This window comes from Camelus bactrianus, chromosome 2 (genome assembly GCF_048773025.1).
Source record: "Camelus bactrianus isolate YW-2024 breed Bactrian camel chromosome 2, ASM4877302v1, whole genome shotgun sequence".
NCBI lineage: Eukaryota > Metazoa > Chordata > Mammalia > Artiodactyla > Camelidae > Camelus > Camelus bactrianus.
The window spans coordinates 37,235,783-37,257,006 of NC_133540.1; the positions used below are offsets into that span (position 1 = coordinate 37,235,783).

Genomic DNA, 21,224 nt, shown 5'->3' on the forward strand with positions numbered 1-21,224 from the left:
TATTTGTTCATTTGAAGTGTAGTTTGCTTACAGTGTTGTGTTAGTTTCAGGTATACAGCAAAGTGATTCATTTCTATATATTCATATATACACATGTGTATTCTTTTTCATATGCTTTTCCATTATAGGCTTTTACAAGATATTGAACATAGTTCCCTGTGCTATACAACAGGACCTTGTTTATTTTATATATGGTAGTGTGTTATCTGTTAATCTCAAACTCCTAATTTATCCCTCCCCCGACCTTTCCCCTTTGGTAACCATAAATGTTTTCTATGTCTGTGAATCTGTTTCTGTTTTGTAAATAAGTTCATGTGTAATTTTTTTAAGATTCCACATATAAGTGATATATGATTATTTGTCTTTCTCTGATTTACTTCACTTAGTATGATACTCTCTAGGTCCACCCATGTTTCTGCAAATGACATTATTTTATTCTTTTTTATGGCTGAGTAGTACTCCACTGTGTGGAATATTATTTTTTAACAAAATATTTAATATAGAGACAGGGAGTTGTGATTTTCATAAGGAATTCCCACATCCCTGGCTCAGTGATGTCCTCGGTGATGGAGCAGGTCTGAGAGCTGTGCGTGGCTGAGTTCTCCCCAACTCCCGTGCGTGCTGACCCACATGGAAACTGATGCAAGTTGCCTCCTCGATTTGTGCCAGGCACTGTGTGAGGTGTTTTATTTATGTGACCCTATTTTGTCACCACAAAGACTCTTGGAGGCTAAGGATCACTGGTGTTATCATGATTTTGCAGATGAGGAAAGTGAAATTCAGAGACACAGAGGTGAGCTTTCCAGAAGGAGGCAGTAATAATGGATAGAACCAGGACTCACACCAGAGTCTTCGGACCCAAATCAAATGTGCTTTGGACACAGAGGCTCCCTCGGAGTGAGGGTGAGATTGTCCCCACACCGCAGACATACTCCTCTCCCACCCAGTGCGTGCCATCCAAAGCAGCACCTGGAACCTTCTCCTTTGGTGTCTCAGTGCCCTTTGTTCAAAATGGAACTGTAAATGAGAGAGACTGATTTGACCAGATGCATACAGAAGTAAGGTTAGTATTCTTCTGGTCGTGCCTTCCATGTGTCCGTTTTGGGTTTCGGCAGCTGCTAGCAGAGACCAGTCTATTAATACTTCCTTGGCTCCTGTTCTTCAGCAGGGAGCTGTGCAGGTGAGCCAGGCCGGGAGCCTCCGGCAGAGGAACAGAATCACAGCGTTAGCCTGGCTTCTGAGAGGTTCTGAGAGGCCTCGTTATGGGATGAGATGCCGCTCCTTTTACAGGATGCTTCACAGGAAATAGGAAAGCAGCGGGATGGCAGAGCAGTCTCCGCTCTCCTCTGGGAAAGACATCGTCATCTACTTTTATGCTAGAAAATAACTTTCTCTCTAGTACAGAACGTAATACAGAGTCTTTTGCTTTTGAAAAGGGCTCTTTCTTACAACTCCAGGAGTGCCCTGGTAAAGCCTTGCCCCGAGGCACAGCCAGGTAGTCTGATGCCACAGGCCAGACGAGCTGAGGTGCTGACAGTCTGCACTGTCATTAAAGACACACTTTCAAGACATGGAAGCAACTTAAATGTCCATCGACAGATGACTGCTTAAAGAAGATGTGGCATCTATGTATACACAATGGAACACTACTCAGCCATAAAAAGAGTGAAATAATGCCATTTGCAGCAACATGAATGGACCTAGTGATTGTTATACTAAGTGACGTAAGTCAAAGACAAATACCATACGATATCACTTATATGTGGAATCTAAAAAATGATACAAATGAACTTATTTACAAAACAGAAACAGACTCACAGACATAGAAAACAAAATTACAGTTACCAAAAGGGAAAGTGAGGGGCAGATAAATTAGGAGTCTGAGATTAGCAGATACAAACTACTATATACAGAATCAATAAACAACAAGGTCCTCCTGTATAGCACAGGGAACTATATTCAATAGCTTATAATAATCTATAATGAAAAAGAATGTGAAAAATAATATATGTGTATAAAAATCACTGTGCTGTACACCAGAAACTAACACCACATTGTAAATCAACTATATTTCAATTTTAAAAAAATGAATTTTTGTTCTGGATCCTGATTGTTAGTTTAGAAATAGAGTGCCAAATATGCTCAAAAAGGAAGATAGAGCCATGCTTTTTAAACTTTCGTGTACATAGGAATCACCTAGAGATGCTGTTAAAATGCAGGTTCTGATTCAGCAGGTCAGGGTGGAGGAGCCGAGCGTGTCCAAGCTGGGAGTGTCCAGCCACACTGATGCTGGCTCCTCTGTGGCCCACATGCTGAGGTCCTACCAGTGGTGTCCAGGGCAGAGCACGTGGGTGAGTCCTGCACCCGCCCTCTGGTGCTGCATCGCACCTCCTAGCCTGGCCCGGGAATGACCATGTGCATCTTGATGTCTAGGTTTGTCCACCCCCGCTTCGGGCCCATCAAATGCATCCGCACCCTGCGAGCTGTGGAGGCCGACGAGGAACTCACCGTTGCCTACGGCTACGACCACAGCCCCCCGGGAAAGAGTGGGCCTGAGGCCCCCGAGTGGTACCAGGTGGAGCTGAAGGCCTTCCAGGCCACCCAGCAGAAGTGAAAGGCCTGGCTCTGGGCTTCAGAGACCTGGAATGGAAACTTGGATCTATGCACTACGTTCATCCGACAACGGGACAACCAGGGACTGCTCATGCTGTGACATCACATCCTCTCACTCTGCGTTCGCAACGACTTTCTCTAATACTAACTAGGTTTGACTGTATTACTCATACCAGATTTAAAATTAGCTAGCCTCGCAACGACGCCCTACTGAGAGGTATTGCCGAGCGCTTGACATCAGACAGCGTGATGTTCTTGGGTGGTTCAAGTCTAAATCTGTACCACGTTCAGAGATGCCAAATGATTAGACTGAAAAAGGGAAAAGGGGGTTTTTCAGTCATTTTTAGTCAGTGGTTTTTCCATGAGGTTTATTTCTATGGCCATTGCAAACCGTGTTATCACGCTTGCATACGCGCCATCTGGAGGAGAGAGAATTACTACATTTTTATTCTCTAAATGTAGTATAATTTGCCTTTTAACCTTTGATCTGTATCTTGCAATAGAATGGCTTTGTTTTTTCCCTAGCAAACAGAACCCCACTTTTTTGAGTCACTTCACCCCTTAGTCCTCTATCTTAGATATCTTTCACAAGAGAAAGCTTCCAAACAGACCTCGTGTCAGTGCCAGTGTGTAGGTCTCTCTGGCTCTCTCTATATCACTGTTTCATTATTATGTCCTGATATAAAGGCCTGGCTCATAGGGCCGGGCTATTATTATAGAATTATTATTCTCGCATGTAAACAAAGATATCTTTGCTTTAAGATGTGAGAAGAAATGAATTTACTTTGTTTGCATTAAGTTATGGAAGAGTTGTAATATATACTTTAAGAAAGAAGAGAGGGAAATTAGTATTTCTAAGCAGTAACTGTGGCAATTTTGCAATATCTTTAATAGTGCTAGTTTTTTTTTCTCCTTGAGTACACATTAAATGTACATAACCTAGAGCAGTCTGGCTGGTAGCACAGTGAATTGAATTCAAAAGTCAAATAGCGAACTTGAATTCTCAAACAGAATTCAAATGTTCGTTGTTTTTTATTTTAATCGCTACTGTTAAGAGAGACATACTGATCACTAGGTACAAAGCAAACCTTAACGCTAAAACTCTTCATCATTGTAATTTCAAAGCACCTCCCTGCTTCAAAGCCTCGTGAATTAAAAATAACACCTGTATAGTTTAAAAGCAGCGGTATCAATAGCATTTCAGCCATTTTGCTAGCCATGTGTAATCACAACCGCAGAAATAAGGAGAAAATCCCTGTTTTTTAGTTTAGCTAACTAGGTATGTAACATGACTGGGATTGCTCTGAATGAATTCTGAGAATTTGGGGGTTTTGTCAGCGCCCTCACCACAAGCCATAGCTGTGTCTTCTTGAGATGCCTCTCGGAGGAGCGGGGGGCTCTGGAAAGCAGCACTTACTCTGACCTGCAGCTGTCCGCAGGGGCATCTGTCACCAAGTCAGTTTGGTCTTGAAAGCTGAAGCCTTCCACACTGTGGTGATAATGACTGAGTAGGGAAGGCCTGCTGGAAGCAGGAGAGAAAAGAAAAGGGCAAGAGGAAGTTTGCATTTCATGTCAGTTACACGTCACTCTGAGGAAGAACTTAACAAAAGTACTTGACCCGGGGCTGCTCACAACTTTCAGTTCTGACAGCTTCCAGGCACAGGATTCAGCCCTCAAGACAGTGACAGAAGTGGCCCTTTCCCTCTGTGAGCTCCCCAGTCCCCAGCAGTGCAGGCAGCTAGGGGGCAATGATTTCAGGGAGATGAGAAGTTACGAGGGCTGCCTGAAAGATCTTCCATGAAGAGAACTGATCAGAGCTTGCAGATGAAAGGGCACCAGGATAGGATGGCTTCTATTCTGTAGGAAGAGACCGTTACAGAAACTGTGACAGACGGGCAGTCTTGGGACTTGTGTTCTGATAGGTGCTTTACTTTAAACAAGTCCCACAGTGAGTGACCGTCTTTGGGATGGAACGATGGCTTTGATTCACCCCAGTCAGTTGGGTCATGGAGCCAGGTCAGGGAGTCGGGGGTCGGGGGGCGCAGGTCACACCTCAGATGCAGCTAAACTCCCAAGGATTTTCTGCCTGAGGCGATACTGTGCCATGGAGGCTGAGGCTGCCATGGGGTGTAATATCTATCCCAAGGGGCTACTCACTCACCCCATTCAAGTGGAATTCTTCCTTCCTTCCTTCCTCCCTTCCTTCCTCCCTTCCTCTTTCTTTTCTTTCTTTCATAAAAGTGATTGAAGAGTTGTCAATGAATCCATTTTACAAAGGAGATAGTGAACGGTAACTCTCTGGGTTTAAAACCGGGCAGTGTGTGTCTGTGAGGTTCAGACAAATCAGAGGAAGCAATACACCCAAGATGACCCACCCCCATCCTTCCTCCACTCTTCCTTGTCCTTCTGGCTCCTGTGTCTTCCACCGACCCTTCCTCTTTCTCTTCTGTCTGTGAGGATGCCTGGTGTTCCTGTATAACCACCTGCCAGCTGGCCCCTCCCTCTCTCCCTCCCCTCCTGCTGGTCTCTCCGGCTCTGTGTGTGCCCCTTGGACCCTCTCTCCTGCACCCTCTGCAGGTACCTCTCTCCATCACTCTGCGTCCATACCTGGCTCTGCTGTTCCCGTCCCCTTGTCTCTCTCTCTCACACACACACACTCCCAGATGTAAGGCTTTGTCACAGGTTGGGCTCAGAAGGGGGCCTTGAGATTCACTGTGCTCTGTCGATAGGTAGGTAAAACAGTCGAGGGGGTTGGGGTCCCAAAAGGAATTAACTGGTGAGGAAATAAGGCTCTGTTCCCTGTGTGAGCCAAAGTCTGACTGGGGGAAACCTGGGGATGTGTTTTTCTACTGAATCTGGACATCTGCTGCGGAAGGAATTATGTCAGGAAGCAGGTAGTTTCATCAGCATCGTAACAGAAATGTGGACGATTCCATGTGGTGGGGAATAAAGAAGGAACTGTATGCTCGCCCCCAAAATGGCTGGCGCCAAGGAGGGCATACGATGCCATGGTCTCAGGAGATTCACTCAGAGCCGTCTCAGTCCAGCTCCTGCATGACTAGCTCTTTCCTTAGCTGCTTTTCTATGACAAAATATTATCTTGTGTTAGAGTTAGGAATAGGAACTAATCTGTAGGAGTATGTCCACAAATGGGCATCTGAATGGACTCACAAATAAACAACTGTAAGGACTGAATTTCCAACACAAAGGATGATGAGATTAAAAAAGCAACAGGCAAGGAAGACTTGAGTTTCGCAGGACCTGTTCTTATTTTAACCTGCTTCATCCCTGGTCTGCCCGAGAAACTGAGAAGGAAACTGGTTGTTCAAGACCTCTTTGAACTTGACTGGGGCTGCAGTTAAACTGATTTGCCCTCTGGGGGATCTTCACACTTGAAAAATAATTTCCTTGTCACCAACAACCTGAAAAGGCCAAAGTGGAGGCCAAGTATAACCATTTACAACATTTAATTATAACAAGTGAAACTGCAGTGACTGTGAACAGTGAATTCAAGGCTTGTCTTCTCAGTGAGTCAGTATGTGGCACTTGAGTAAATTTCCTTTAATATATGAAATTTTAAATCACTCACTGCAAAATGCATTTAAGATCTTCCAGGAAAGGTATCGTTTTCTGTTTTGCTTTGTTTGAAAACAGTTGCCTCAAGTTTCTGTCTTAAGAGTAGTGATTTAGAATCCAAACATCTTTTGTTTTAGAAAAACAAGCAAAAACCATGTTGCAAGACTGATAGTTGTCATGTTTAGTTGCCACAGATCAAAGGTTTACAAAATATATTAAATTTACATCTACTTGAGATAACTTGATAGATTGTTTTTTTTTTTCCCCTTTGATCTTTCCCTTCAGGAATTTGAAGCTTCAGTGTCCATTTTGATTTTAAAAATACTAAATTGTAATGGTTTTATTTTGCCAAGTGTGTGCAGACATATTCAAAGCAATGACACTATTTCAAGCCATACAACTACAGGGATGGAAACCCTTTTCACAAATTTTAATGTGTTTGTATGTAAATAGATGTTTGTATGAAATATTTTCATGGTAGAATGAATATATTTAAATGAAGTTGAATTATTCCAGTGCTATTTAAACAAATTACAAAATTTTTTTGGTGAGAATTATCTGAGTCTATTGAGATAGAACGCAGATCAACTTTGATTTTTACAAAATCAAAAGCCTACAGATAACTCTGACTCGTGGCAACTTCCCCGCGTTGTTGCACCTGACGTGGAGAGAGCTTGTAGGCTTCCCCAGTGCCTCAGCCGCTTCCTGGTGGAAGTTAGGTGCTCGTGGAGGTGTGTCACCACCTTTAGTGACATCACTCCAGGCCTCTGGGGGCCTGTGAGTGACTCAGAGGCATTAGAGACACCGGTGCAGTTATCCGGAGCACAATTTCTTTGCAGGGCAGCAGAATCAGAAGCCAGACGTGGCCGTGTGAACCTCAGAACTGTGTTTCCTGGCCACCATCCACCGCCACCCTTACTGCCTAGTCTCACACGGCAGGGAGGCTGCCCTCAGTGGAGTTGGGGTTCAGACCCCCGGGTGGGACTTCACGGTTTTGCCAGCAGTCCCTGCCTCCTGGCCTCCACCTCGCAGAGAGTACGGAGGAGGGTGCTGCTGGCCAGGGGCCCATTTCTCAGCACAGTACACTTCCTGTCTCAGCTCTGGGAGACTATGCACCCAAGCACCCAACTTCCAACCAGAGAGAGACATCCTTGGATAATGCAGATCCCTGCTTCCTCTGTCTGTGACTTTACACATCATTGTTAGAAGTCGTTTTAACATCAAGACCAATCACATCCCTAGGACATACCTCCCAACTCCCCTGACTCTTACTGGAACACTCCCTTACAATGATATTCAACTTGAGTGGGTTGTTTTTTTTTTTCCACTTCGGTCCTGGATATAGTGAAATGATAAATATGATGACAGATTTTCACTGTGTATACTAGCAATATGTACACACATGCCGATGTATCTTAACATACAATTTGGTTACATTTTGGATGACTGTCGTTAATCTCAATTCATGTATTGGGAAACTACAGGGACTACGTCATGTCTGCTTTTCATAGAAGAAAGTTGGGTTCATGGTTCTGAGTGCCCTACTTTAAATGTTTTTCCTCCTCGGTTTTCTGTATTCTCTTTTTATCCTGAAATGCATTGATTAGGTTGTGAGGTATGTTTAAGGATTGGAAGCCAGGGGAATGCTTTCGGCATTTATTACAACCAAAAGTTAACCTCATCACAGTTAACGAGCATCTTTGATTGGTCTTTTGTGGAATCTGAACTAAATCTATGAGCCTTATTCAATATCTATAATTCTATGATTTTTTTAAATTATGGGAAATTAATGAAAGATGTTTACATGAATAATGTTTGCCCTTACTGTGTTATGAATGAGTTTTTTGTAGTGTGTCTGGGTGCATGTGCAAGAGAGTAGGAAAAATGTTTCTGAAACAAAACTTGACAAATATTTGTAATGAAAAGTAAATTTAAAGATTGCTATAATTGCGCTATAGAAACAATGCAAGTATTAAACAAAATATACAATCATCTGTCATTGTCTTCCTTTGGGCAGAAAGGCAGTAACAATTCTCATATCATGTCTACCCGTATATTTAAATTACTAAGCAAACTTTACATTTGAAGTTGTTTTAAAATATTGTTAACCTTTACCATTTTCAAAGCATGATAGGAAGACCCGAGGGAGGGGTACAGAAAGGTTAGGAACTTACTGTGTACTTGGCATGATGCCACATACACCCATGAATCCAGAAAAATCAGCAACATCAGCCAAAGGTACCTGACTGACTACATAAATGTTAAGGGTGTTAAACATAAATGAGATATGTGATCAGGGGGAATATCTGAAGAATGGTCACCTTCAACTCGTGGTTGAAGATACAGGAATGTTGTTAGGTGGTGTGGCACCTCTTGATCTTAGGATAGCTTTGAACCAAGGAAGCCAGGAATCCCTTACTTCTGCCCAATCACAGTCAACATTCCCAGACTCTCGCCTACAACGTTCACAAAGCCAATGACAAAGCGGGTAGAAAAGTGCTTTGCTATCAGCTGGGCCATCTGCCCAGGACCCCAAAGCAGTGAGTTCTAGTAGGCTGTGCCAGGCCACAGGAGGCAGTGAGGGGTCAAACTGAAGTAGTGTGCGAGCCCTCCTGCTTTATTTTACCTCCCTCAGTTGCCCGTTCCTTGATCCTATCACACTTTCTTCCACTGAAGCAAGTGAGATGACTCAACCTAAACCGGTGCTGGGTTGGCTCCACCACCTGGACCAAGACACACCTACATTCTGGAGCTTCCAGGCAGAGTTTCACCTACTAACACACACTATTAATATTCTCCCCCCTTGTGGGGGAGAGGGGTGAGATGAAAATTTTGATATAACTAAGGTAAGTCTAAGAAGCTAAACTGGGCCGGGGGAGGGTATAGCTCAGCGGTAGAAGATACACTTAGCATGCACGAGGTCCTGGGTTCAATCCCCAGTGCCTCTGCTTTAAACAAACAAACAAACAAACAAACAACAAAACCTAAACTCTCAAAAGTAAAGGATTTGGAAACTGTTGTGGGTTAAGATGGGTATGGACTCAAGGGTGGTAGAATAAGGCAATGGGAGGGACATTGAGACGCAACTATTTTAGTTTCAGTGATGGTCCCACATAAACTTCTTACAGAATATCTGCCTTTGGATTTTAACATTCCAGACCATTTGGGCTGCTAATTCATACTAGACTTGAAATTATTTTAGTGGTCAGCTCTAGAATTAGAATTAGAGAACAATCATTCAGAAGGATTTTATGCATCTGACTGGTTGGGGGTTGTTCACTTAGAAAGTTCTGCCCCAAAAGTATTTTATAAAGCAAATGTTGCCTTTCTTATAAAAAGATGATGCAAATTCCCCTACAACATATTGGTCTGTGTTTTTCTTAAAGTTTTGTTTCTTTGTGAAAACCCAAAGCCACAGTTTTGAATTTAGAGCTTCACTTCTCATAATGTACATAAAGACAAATGGCTCCATCTAGACTGCTACCAAATTTTCACTTTTGCAAGTATCAGAATGCTTCCAAGCTTCAAGAAACAAAAACCCACCTCAGTACAGCTGAAGCAATTTAATGCAATCCCTATCAAATTATTCATGTCATTTTTCACAGAACTAGAGCAAATAATCCTAAAATTTATATGGAATCACAAACGACCGAGAATTCCCAAAGCAATACTGAAGAAAAAGAATAAAGCTGGAGGAAAAACCCTCCTAGACTTCAGACAATACTACAGAGCTACAGTAATCAAAACAGCATGGTATTGGCATAAAAATGGACATATGGATCAATGGAACAGAATAGAGAGCCCAGAAATAAACCCACACAACTATGGTCAATCTTCGACAAAGGAAGCAAGAATATATGATCGAGAAAAGACAGTCTCTTCAGCAAATGATGTTGGGAAAACTGGACAGCAGCATATAAATCAATGAAGATAGAACACTCCCTCACACCATACACAAAAATAAACTCAAAATGGCTTAAAGACTTAAATATAAGACAAGATACAGTAAACTTCCTAGAAGAAAACATAGGCAAACATTACCTCACATAAATCTTAGCAATGTTCTCCTAGGGCAGTCTACCCAGGCAATAGAAATAAAAGCAAAAATTAACAAACAGGACCTAATTAAACTTATAAGCATTTGCACAGCAAAGGAAACCATAAGTAAAACAAAACAAAAACCTACGGAATGGGAGAAAATATTTGCAAATGATGTTACTGACAAAGGCTTAATTTCCAGAATATACAAACATCTCATACAACTTAACAACAACAACAAAAAATCCAATCCAAAAATGGCAGAAGATCTAAACAAGCAATTCTCCAATAAAGACATACAAATGGCCAATAGGTACATGAAAAATGCTCAATATCACTAATTATCAGAGAAATGCAAATCAAAACTACAATGAGGTATCACCCCACACCAGTCAGAATGGCCATCATTCAGAAGTTCACAAATGATAAATGCTGGAGAGGGTCTAGAGAAAAGGAAACTCTCCTACACTGCTGGTGGGCATGTAGTTTGGTGCAGCCATTATGGAAAACAGTATGGACTCCTCAAAAAACTAAAAATAGACTTACCATGTGAGCCAGCAATCTCACTCCTTGGCATATATCCAAAGGGAACTCTAATTCAAAAAGATACATGCACCCCAGTGTTCACAGCAGCACCATTTACAATAGCGAAGACATGAAAGCAACCTAAATGTCCATCAACAGATGACTGGATAAAGAAGAAGTGGTATATTTATACAATGGAATACTACTCAGTGATTAAAAAAGAATAAAATAATGCCATTTGCAGCAACATGGATGGACCAGGAGATCATCATTGTAAGTGAAGTAAGCCAGAAAGAGAAAGAAAAATATCATATAGTATCACTCATATGTGGAATCTAAAAAAAGAAAAGAAAAGAAAAAAAGAGGACACTAATGAACTCATCTACAAAACAGAAACAGACTCACAGACATAGTAAACAATCTATGGTTACTGGGGGAAGAGGAGTGGGAAGGGATAAATTTAGGAGTTTGAGATTTGCAAAGGTTAACCACTATATATAAAAACAGATGAAAAACAAATTTCTTCTGTATAGCACAGGGAACTATATTCAATATCTTATAGTAACATTTAATGAAAAATAATATGAAAATGAATATATGTATACATATGCATGACTAGGACACTATGCTGTACACCAGAAATTGACACAATGTAAGTGACTATATGTCAATTTAAAAAAATATATATAGATAGATAGATAGATAGATAGATAGATAGCTGAAGCAATAAAGATTTACTATCTCACATAACAAGAAGTGTTGAGTAACTCTTGAGGTGGTTAATTCTAACCAACTTGCTTTCTATCTTTCTGCTTTGCAATTCTTAGAATGCCAGGTTTGCCCCAGGGGGCTAACTCACCTCACAGTAACAATATAGCTGTCACAGCTCCAAACATCACAGCCAGATTAAGCAGCATAAGTGGGTGAAAAAGAAAGTCTCTGGTGTGGTCTCTACCATGGAGGAAACCTAGACCAATCACTTGCAAGGGCCACGGGGGCACCACGATTATCTGAGGGAAGCATACGGCTGGGTGGAGAAGGTGGGGCGGCCTAAACAAAGCTGGGATTCTCCCAGCAAGGAAAAAAGGAGAAACAAGAGTTGGGCTGACCACCCACAGTGTCTGCCTTTTCTGCATCACAGGTTTTGTTTTATTTTCTTTAGAGAAGAAAGGAGATTAGTTTTTTCAAATAAACAAAAGGATTTTCTAATTAAAAAAATCAACTCGTGAATATATGCATGTTTATGTATAACTGAAAAATTGTGCTCTACGCTGGAATTTGACACAACATTGTAAAATGACTATAACTCAATAAAAAAATGTTAAAAAAAGAATCAACTCAGAGAATTCTCCAGCGGCTGGGGAGAGAGGTTTTACACAAATACATTTGGATTTTAATGTTTTAAATGTTTTAGGTTATTCCTTTCTTTCTTATAGCCATGTGACATAGATACTGCTATCACCCCATTTTAGAGAAGGGAAAACAGAGACATAGAGATGTTCAGTAACTTGACTTGCAGTTAAGGAACCTGGTTCCAGAAACGAGAAAGTGGCAGAGGCAAAACATGAAGCCAGGAGGCTGGGTTCCAGACTGCTCTCCTAACCACAGCTCTGAGAGTCCCTCTCTCCCGCCCTTCACTTCTTCATGCTCTCTACAGAGTAAAGTGACTATTAATATCCTTAGTCTTCCTTTCCCTTGAACATTTGCTTAACCAACCAGTTAACTGATCTCCCAGACCCCAGTCTCTCGTTAGTCCAATCCATGCGATACCCAGACCAACTTCCTATAATTTTACAAACATCACCGTCCGCCCTAGTCCAGAACTTCCACACCCTCTGCCTGGATTCCAGCCGTAGCTTCTCCACACCGTCTTTTTTTCTCACCCATGACCACTGCCACCTGAAGCTCCCTCAGTGATGAGTTTTCACCATTCCTGCCTCTCCGTGGCCGCACTGGGGAGGGTCACGTGGTAGGAAGGACCAGGACTCTGGAGTCAGACTGGTTTTTATCAGCTCTGCCACTGTCTCCAGGATGGTGGGCTTAAGACTGCTCTCTAGCAAATGTGGATACTGGGATGTAAAGCTTGAGAGTTTGCAAGCCCTCCCCCCTCCCTCTTCCTTCATCTCTAGCTGCTCTCTCTTCTTCCTGTCTTTAGAAATGCCAGGCTCGCTCCCTCCTGCTCCCCTCTCAGACTTGGGCCTTTCTCCCTGGCTCCCTCCCTCACCTCCTTCAAGTCTTCACTGAACTGCCTTTTGTTGGGCTATACCTCACAGGCCTACAAGGCCTGTACTCGCACAGCTTCAAGACTGAAGAAAGAGCCCCGGTCAGCGACAGAGAGATCCATGGTTTCATGGAGGGGAACTCACACATCTGAAGCAAGGTCCCGGAGCGACTCCCCACATTGTGCAGAGTGGACGACAGGCAGGACATGGCAGCCGGCTTCACTCTGATCCCGGGGACAAGGGGAGGTCAGCAGTTAAAAGGGAATGGACTGCAGGTGGGTTTGTTTGCTACTAAGGAAACCAGCAGAGGGCACGCCCTGCACCGCCCCTTTGATAAGAACAATCACCAGCTGGGAACTTCGGCAAGTATGTCATGTGTGAAGGGCACAGGTGGAGCAGGCACTGGTCGAGCAGGGGATGGACCGAGAGCAGAGAGCAGCCACCTTGAGTGGCCCGACCATACACCTTCCTTGACTATCCACTTAAATTGCAACACTTTACCCTCCTTTCTTTTTCTCCAGACCACTTGTCACCTTCTAACTTTCTATGTAATTTCATTATCCGTGATATTGTTCATTGACTTTCTCCTCCCTCTAGACTGTGAGTTCCAGGTAGGCATGGATTTCGGTCTGTCCCATTCACTGATGGAACCTTAACATCTGACACACAAGAAGAAGCCCTCAACAAATGGAATGGATGGATGGATTAATGGGAGTCGGCAGACTGTAATGGTGAAGAGAGCTTTGGTAATCATCTTGGATTGACATCTCAGCTCTGCCATTTCCCAACTACGTGACATCACTTCTTTATGCTTCAGTTCCCGTATTTGTAAATTGAAACTGATAATGATACCTAAAAAAAAAAAAAAAAAAAACGAGAGAGAGACAGATGGAGTGCTTGACCCATGGAGCAGGCTCTTTAACTGGGTCCCTTCTGCTTTGGAATGCCACCTTTCTAGGTGTAGCCAAAGCCAGTCTCCTTGCAAGAAGTCCCCAGTGAAGATACCTTGCCCCAGGGCTCACTGGCCCTTCTCTGCACCCATGGGCGTCCACAGGCCATGCTAGGCTCTATACTGTATTCTCAAATGTTTAATGAGTGAAACATCTTGCTGGCCTCCCCCTTAGATGACCGGCTTTGGGGGGCAGCAAATTTCTGGATGCAATGCAAAGCATTTGCCAAGTATCTGATGTAAGAATGACTGAGCTAGAGTGTCTTTTTCAAAAAATCACCTTCTCAGTTTGCTCATTCATTCAACACGCATCTCTTACCATCTATCAGTCACTATTGTAGGCCATCAACAAATCAGCAGTGAACACAAAGTTCCTGCCTTTTGGAGCTTACATTTTCATGAGAACACTGACCATAAACCAGGGAAAGGCTCTAAGTGACATGGAACAAGGAGGGGGTGGGGGAGGAGTGTCAGGAGTGGAGTGAGGGGAGGCAAGATTGGGGTCTGGGCAAAGTGTCCAGGCCAGGAGGGCGGCAAGAGCGCACTCCGAGTGGGAGGTCTGTGGAGGATGTGAGAGCAGGGGGCAGCCAGGGCGGCAGCCAGCAGAAAGAACCAGGGGCTGTGCTCAGAGGGCGAGCCGGGACCCAGTTCTACAGGGGCCCCCAAAGCCGTTTTAAAGACTTGATTTTTAACTCTGTGTGCGATGGGAAATCAGCCGATGATGTAAAATACTTTGGTGTGTTTTTAAAAACGAACCAGCTTTATTCAACTTCGTTTCCTGAAGGTTCCAAAATATGATTTTGAAACTGTCATTGCTGTTGGCCCTTCCATTGGAGGGCTCTGAAGAGAAGAGTGAAAAAAACCTGCCTTACTTGTGTAACAGGCTTACTCTGACTGTTCACAGAGTGGAGAATGGACGGGAGTGAGGGGGCCAGGGACCCAGGGAGAAGCAGGAGGAACCAGATGATGGGGCAGTGAGGTGGGGACGGAAGGTGGGAGGAGTGGTTGAATTTTGGATCTGCCATAAAGGCAGAGAAAATAGAATTTGCTGAGATGTGGGGTTAGGGATTGTAAGATGTCGGTTTTATCATTACTTAGGTATGGTAAGGCCAACAAATCAGTGCCATTGAGAAGACAGCTCATCACTCACAGTTCCCCAGTTCCCCAGGGCGTGGAGGGTGGGGCACCAAGCCACAGGGGCTGCACAGGGATGTGCCAGGGTCAGTCTGGAGGCAGAGGAAGCAGGGGAAAACATGGGCCAGAGTCTTACTGTGTGGTTTCCAGGGGAAAGAACAGGCAAGGCAGGTTTAGGATTGGCTAGTTTGACAATTTCAAGAGGCTCTGGGGTGTAGGGGCTGCCTCTGTTGTCTGGCCCCTGACCCTCGGGTGACAGAGGCCTGGAGCATCAGGCCGCTAAAAGAAGCTGGTTGGGGAGGGCTCTGGATGGGTTGCTTTGCATATGAAAGGCCCGAGTTGTTTCTTTCTGTAGGAATTGAGGACCCAGGGCCACTGCGGCCCCAGATACCGAAGTAGCAGAAGAGAAAGACATGTTAATTCATTGGAAGTAAGGAGTCAAGGATGACTCTGATTTTTGGTCTAAACAACTAGGAGAATAGAATAATCACTCGTGAAACAAACTCTGTCGCTGCTGCCGATAGTGACGGTCTCACCCTGAATCACCTGCACTCTCCCCGTTTCACTTCTGTTTCCAAACCAACCCATTAATTTCTGCGTGTTCCAGCTCCCTCTTGTGGTGAAGATTTACTCTCATACCATTTCTGATATGAAGCTATAGAACAAAAAGAACTTTAGCAAAAGGATGGTTTAATATATTTTTAAAACAAACATGAGAACTGGGCTCATGTTTACTCCTATCGTCAGGTTGAACTTTGGGTAAGAAAATAAAGACAGAATTTCCAGGACTTTTTTATTTTTCAAATAAGCCCAAATTTCAAAAGGGCTAATAGTGATTTTGGAGCCTGCAATAAACTAAGTTGAACAAAGCTTGTTTTTCTCTTAAAAACAAACAAAAAGAGCATTTTTAAAGGCCATGTAGCTCTTTAAAAGCATCATTTTCTGTAAAATGTGGGTTATGAGTTCATTTGTCCTAAATCAATCTTAATCTTGTACTTCCCTTACTTTTTTTATTATTATTTTAAAATGAGTCATCCATAGTGTGATGAAAGGGTCACGGGTCACCAGGGAAATCATCTTCTAGTTAACCACGTACACAAACTATACAGGGGTAAATGGAAGTGCGTAGATATCTTTGTTGACAGCCAGCTTCCTGAGTTTCTTCTAGAAGATTCTAGAATCTGGCTCCTAGCTGGGGCAGAGGAATATAGTTTCTCCGAAACAAGGAAATCTTAAGTAACTAGAAGTAAAAGAATCATATTCAAGCTTGCCATATGAGGAGATATACACTGCGGGGAGTATGAGTGTTCATCCTGTAACTACTGAAATTGGTCCCTAAAAGGAAAATAATTTATCCCAACAGAACTGAGATATTAGAGAAATTTCTCAAAATTTTGTTATATAATAGAGCCACTCAAAATTTAGCACTCTATTACCATGTGATCCAGCAATCCCACCCAGGCATATATCCAGAGGAAACTCTAATTAGAAAAGACACATGCACCCCAATGTTCACAGCAGCACCATTTACAATAGCCAAGACATGGAAGTAACCTAAGTGTCCATCGACAGATGACTGGATAAAGAAGATGTGGTGTGTGTGTGTGTTTATATATATATATATATATATATAATCACTTTGCTATACACCAGAAACTACCACAAGGTTACAAATCAACTACACTTCAATTTAAGGGAAAAAAAGGAAGCAAATATAGCACTCTGCCTGTGTGTTTGTGTGCTTATGTATGTGTGTGTGTCTGTGTGTATAGGAGTACCACTTACCTAGGTAAGACTTACAGCACCCATAGCTATGTGGGACACAGCCAGAAACCTGAAAGCAAGTGACTTCTGAGCAGCCAACAGCTATTTCAAAGTTCATGCACTTTGCTCTGCAGAATTACCTTGATACAGACACTGTGGAACACCAGATTCCAGCCTCAGAGCCTCTGACCTGAGAGCCAGCGAGAGAGGGAAGGAGGAAGTAGCAGAAAAATGAAACTGGTTTTCTAAAAATCTCTCTTCCAGTTTTTAAGCACTATGGCTTAAAGTCTAGGCTTTTGACACAACCACACAAAATCTATGGGACACAGCAAAGGCAGTGCTAAGAGGGAAGTTTATAGCGATACAGGCCTTCCTCAAAAAAGAAGAACAATCTCAAATAAACAATCTAACCCACTAGCTAAAAGAATTAGAAAAAGAAGAGCAAAAACACCCAAAAGTCAGCAGAAGGAAGGAAATAATAAAGATCAGGGAGGGAATAAATAAAATAGAGATTAAAAAAAAAACAATAGAAAAATCAATCAAACCAAAAGCTGGATTTTTGAAAGAGTAAATAAAATCGACAAACCTCTGGCCAAACTCACAAAGAAGAAAAAAGAGAGAGCACAAATAAGTAAAATAAGAAAGGAAAACGGAGAAATTACAACCAATAACATAGAAATACAGAATATTATACGAGAATATTATGAAAAACTACACGGAACCAAAATGGATAACCTAGAGGAGATGGACAAGTTTCTGGAAACATACAGTCCACCAAGACTGAATCAAGAAGAAACTGACCACTTGAACAAACCAATCACTAGAAATGAAATCGAAATAGCAATAAAAAACCTCCCCACAAATAAAAGTCCGGGACTGGATGGCTTCCCCAGGGAATTCTACCAACCATACAAAGAAGAACTCATGCCAGTCCTTCTCAAACTCTTCCAGAAGATTGAAAAAGAGGGAATACTCCCAAACTCATTCTATGAAGCCACCATCACCCTGATAACAAAACCAGGCAAAGACACCACCAAAAAAAGAGAATTACAGACCAGTATCACTGATGAACATAGATGCAAAAATCCTTACCAAAATATTAGCAAATAGAATCCAACAGCACATAAAAAAGATTATACATCATGATCAAGTGGGGTTCATCCCAGGGACACAAGGATGTTTCAACATATGCAAATCAATCAATGTAATACATCACATCAACAAGAGAAAGGACAAAAACCACGTGATCATCTCAGTAGATGCAGAAAAAGCTTTTGATAAAATTCAACACCCATTTATGATAAAAACTCTCACCAAAGTGGGTATAAAGGGAACGTATCTCAACATCATAAAAGCTATATATGGCAAACCTACAGCCAGCATAGTACTCAACAGTGAAAAACTCAAAAGCTTCCCACTAAAATCTGGGACAAAACAAGGCTGCCCACTATCACCACTCCTATTCAACATAGTTTTGGAAGTCCTAGTCACAGCAATCAGGCAAGAGAGAGAAATAAAAGGAATCCAAACTGGAAAAGAAGAGGTAAAAGTGTCACTATATGCCAATGACATGTTACTATATATAGAAAACCCTGAAAGGTCCACACAAAAACTACTAGAGCTGATTGAAGAATTCAGCAAGGTAGCAGGTTACAAGATTAACATTCAAAAATCAGTTGCATTTCTTTACACTAACAATGAATCAACAGAAAAAGAAAGTAAAGAAACAATCCCCCTTAAAATAGCACCCAAAGTAATAAAATATCTAGAAATAAATCTAACCAAGGAGGTGAAAGAATTATACACAGAAAACTATAAACTATTGATGAAGGAAATTAAAGAAGACTTTAAAAAATGGAAAGATATCCCATGCTCCTGGATTGGAAGAATCAATAGTGTTAAAATGGTCACACTGCCCAAGGCACTCTACAGATTTAATGCAATCCCTATCAAATTACCCAGGACATACTTCACAGAACTAGAACAAATCATAATAAAATTTATATGGAACCACAAAAGACCTAGAATTGCCAAAGCATTACTGAAGAAAAAGAAAGAGGCTGGAGAAATAACTCTCCCAGACTTCAGACAATACTACAGAGCTACAGTCATCAAGACAGCATGGTACTGGTACAAAAACAGACATATAGACCAATGGAACAGAATAGAGAGCCCAGAAATGAACCCACAAACTTTTGGTCAACTAATCTTCGACAAAGGAGGCAAGAATATACAGTGGAATAAAGACAGTCTCTTCAGCAAATGGTGTTGCGAAAACTGGAGAGCAGCATGTAAATCAATGAAGCTAGAACACTCCCTTACACCATACACAAAAATAAACTCAAAATGGATCAAACACTTGAACATGAGACAAGGTACAATAAACCTTCTAGAAGAAAATATAGGCAAAACATTATCTGACATACATCTCAAAAATGTTCTCCTAGGGCAGTCTACCCAACCAATAGAAATAAAAGCAAGAATAAATAAATGGGACCTAATTAAACTTACAAGCTTCTGCGCAGCAAAGGAAACCATAAGTAAAACAAAAAGACAACCTACGGAATGGGAGAAAATTTTTGCAAATGAAACTGACAAAGGCTTGATCTCCAGAATATATAAGCAGCTCATATGACTTATTAAGAAAGAAACAAACAACCCAATCCAAAAATGGGCAGAAGACCTAAACAAGAAATTCTCCAAGGAAGAAATACAAAAGATCAATACGCACATGAAAAAATGCACAGTATCACTAATTATCAGAGAAATGCAAATCAAAACTACCATGAGGTATCACCTCACACCAGTCAGAATGGCCATCATTCAAAAGTCCACAAATGACAAATGCTGGAGAGGCTGTGGAGAAAAGGGAACCCTCCTACACTGCTAGTGGGAATGCAGTTTGGTGCAGCCACTGTGGAAAATAGTATGGAGATTCCTCAAAAGACTAGGAATAGACTTACCATGTGACCCAGGAATCCTGCTCCTGGGCATATATCTAGAAGGAACCCTACTTCAAAATGACACCTGCACCCCAATGTTCATAGCAGCACTATTTACAATAGCCAAGACACGGAAACAGCCTAAATGTCCATCAACAGATGACTGGATAAAGAAGAGGTGGTATATTTATACAATGGAATACTATTCAGCCATAAAAACAACAACATAATGCCATTTGCAGCAACATGGATGTTCCTGGAGAATGTCATTCTAAGTGAAGTAAGCCAGAAAGAGAAAGAAAAATACCATATGAGATCGCTCATATGTGGAATCTAAAAAAACAAAAAACGAACAAATAGAAACAGAAACACTCATAGACATAGAATACAAACTTGTGGTTGCCAAGGGGGAGGGGGGTGGGAAGGGACAGACTGGGATTTCAAAATGTAGAATAGATAAACAAGATTGTACTGTGTAGCACAGGGAAATATATACAGGATCTTGTGGTGGCTCACAGCGAAAGGGAATGTGACAATGAATGTCTGCATGTCCATGTATAACTGAAAAATTATGCTCTACACTGGAATTTGACACAGCATTGTAAAATTACTATAACTCAATTTTTAAAAAGTTAAAATAATAATAATAAAAGAAAAAAATTTAAAAAATATAAAGTCTAGGTGTTTTAGCAATTTCTGATGACGTTCTCAGCTGGTGCGTCTCTGACCTCAGTGGGCAGAATCACTGGGAAATTTGTTACCCATGCAGATCCCTGGACCCTGCTGCCAGAGACTCTGCATGTGGATCAAGTGCCCTGGGCAGAACATAGAAACCTGACATTTCTGATTTGCAGTGCAGTCCAGTAAGTGATGCTCAGGGTGATATTCCTGAGTAATGAAGAAAAGATAAAACTAAGTGTAATGTAGTCTGCCTAATGATAATGGTAATTGTTGTCAGAACCAGAGACTATCCCCCAAGAACTCAAAAATCACTCTCTGGGAGCTGTTTTAAGATCAGAGAAGAGATACCTAAAGTCATCAGAAAGAAAAAAATGGCGCTCAAACCAGCAGGACTTGATTCAATTAAAAAAAAATCTTTAAAAACAATCAGGATGTTTCGAATTTTCTTCAAATTCCAATACAGGAGGTGGGGGAAGTGGATGAGGATGTAGATAAAACCAGACTGACTGATCACGTGTGGAAAATGATTGCAACTAGGCGAGGGGTACATGGGGGTTCGTTATCTTCTATTGTATATTTTTCTCTTTCAGAATCTCTAAAATAAAAAATTTAAGAAAAAAATTTTAAAGAGAATGTTATTTACTATAAACATACTGTCAAGGAGGAAGAAAATTTCTTCTATCCTTCTAGGTTCTTCTGGCTGGTCTAAGAATTACATTGACATGAGACAGAGTAACAGGAAAGAATCAGTCAAACAAATTTAATAATGTGTATGCGTGG

At 41.8% G+C, this 21,224-nt stretch overlaps 1 protein-coding gene across 2 annotated transcripts in view; it reads left to right on the forward strand.

Annotated features, from left to right (window-relative positions):
• Window positions 1-8,181, forward strand: part of SETD7 (SET domain containing 7, histone lysine methyltransferase) — a 45,380-nt gene extending 37,199 nt beyond the window's left edge. For both annotated transcript variants that reach the window (XM_074378333.1, XM_074378342.1), the window contains exon 9: window positions 2,434-8,181. In XM_074378333.1, the coding sequence (XP_074234434.1) occupies window positions 2,434-2,614 (181 nt within the window). In that variant the 3' untranslated portion in view covers window positions 2,615-8,181. The remainder of the gene's footprint in view (window positions 1-2,433) is intronic.
• Window positions 8,182-21,224: the final 13,043 nt, after the last annotated feature.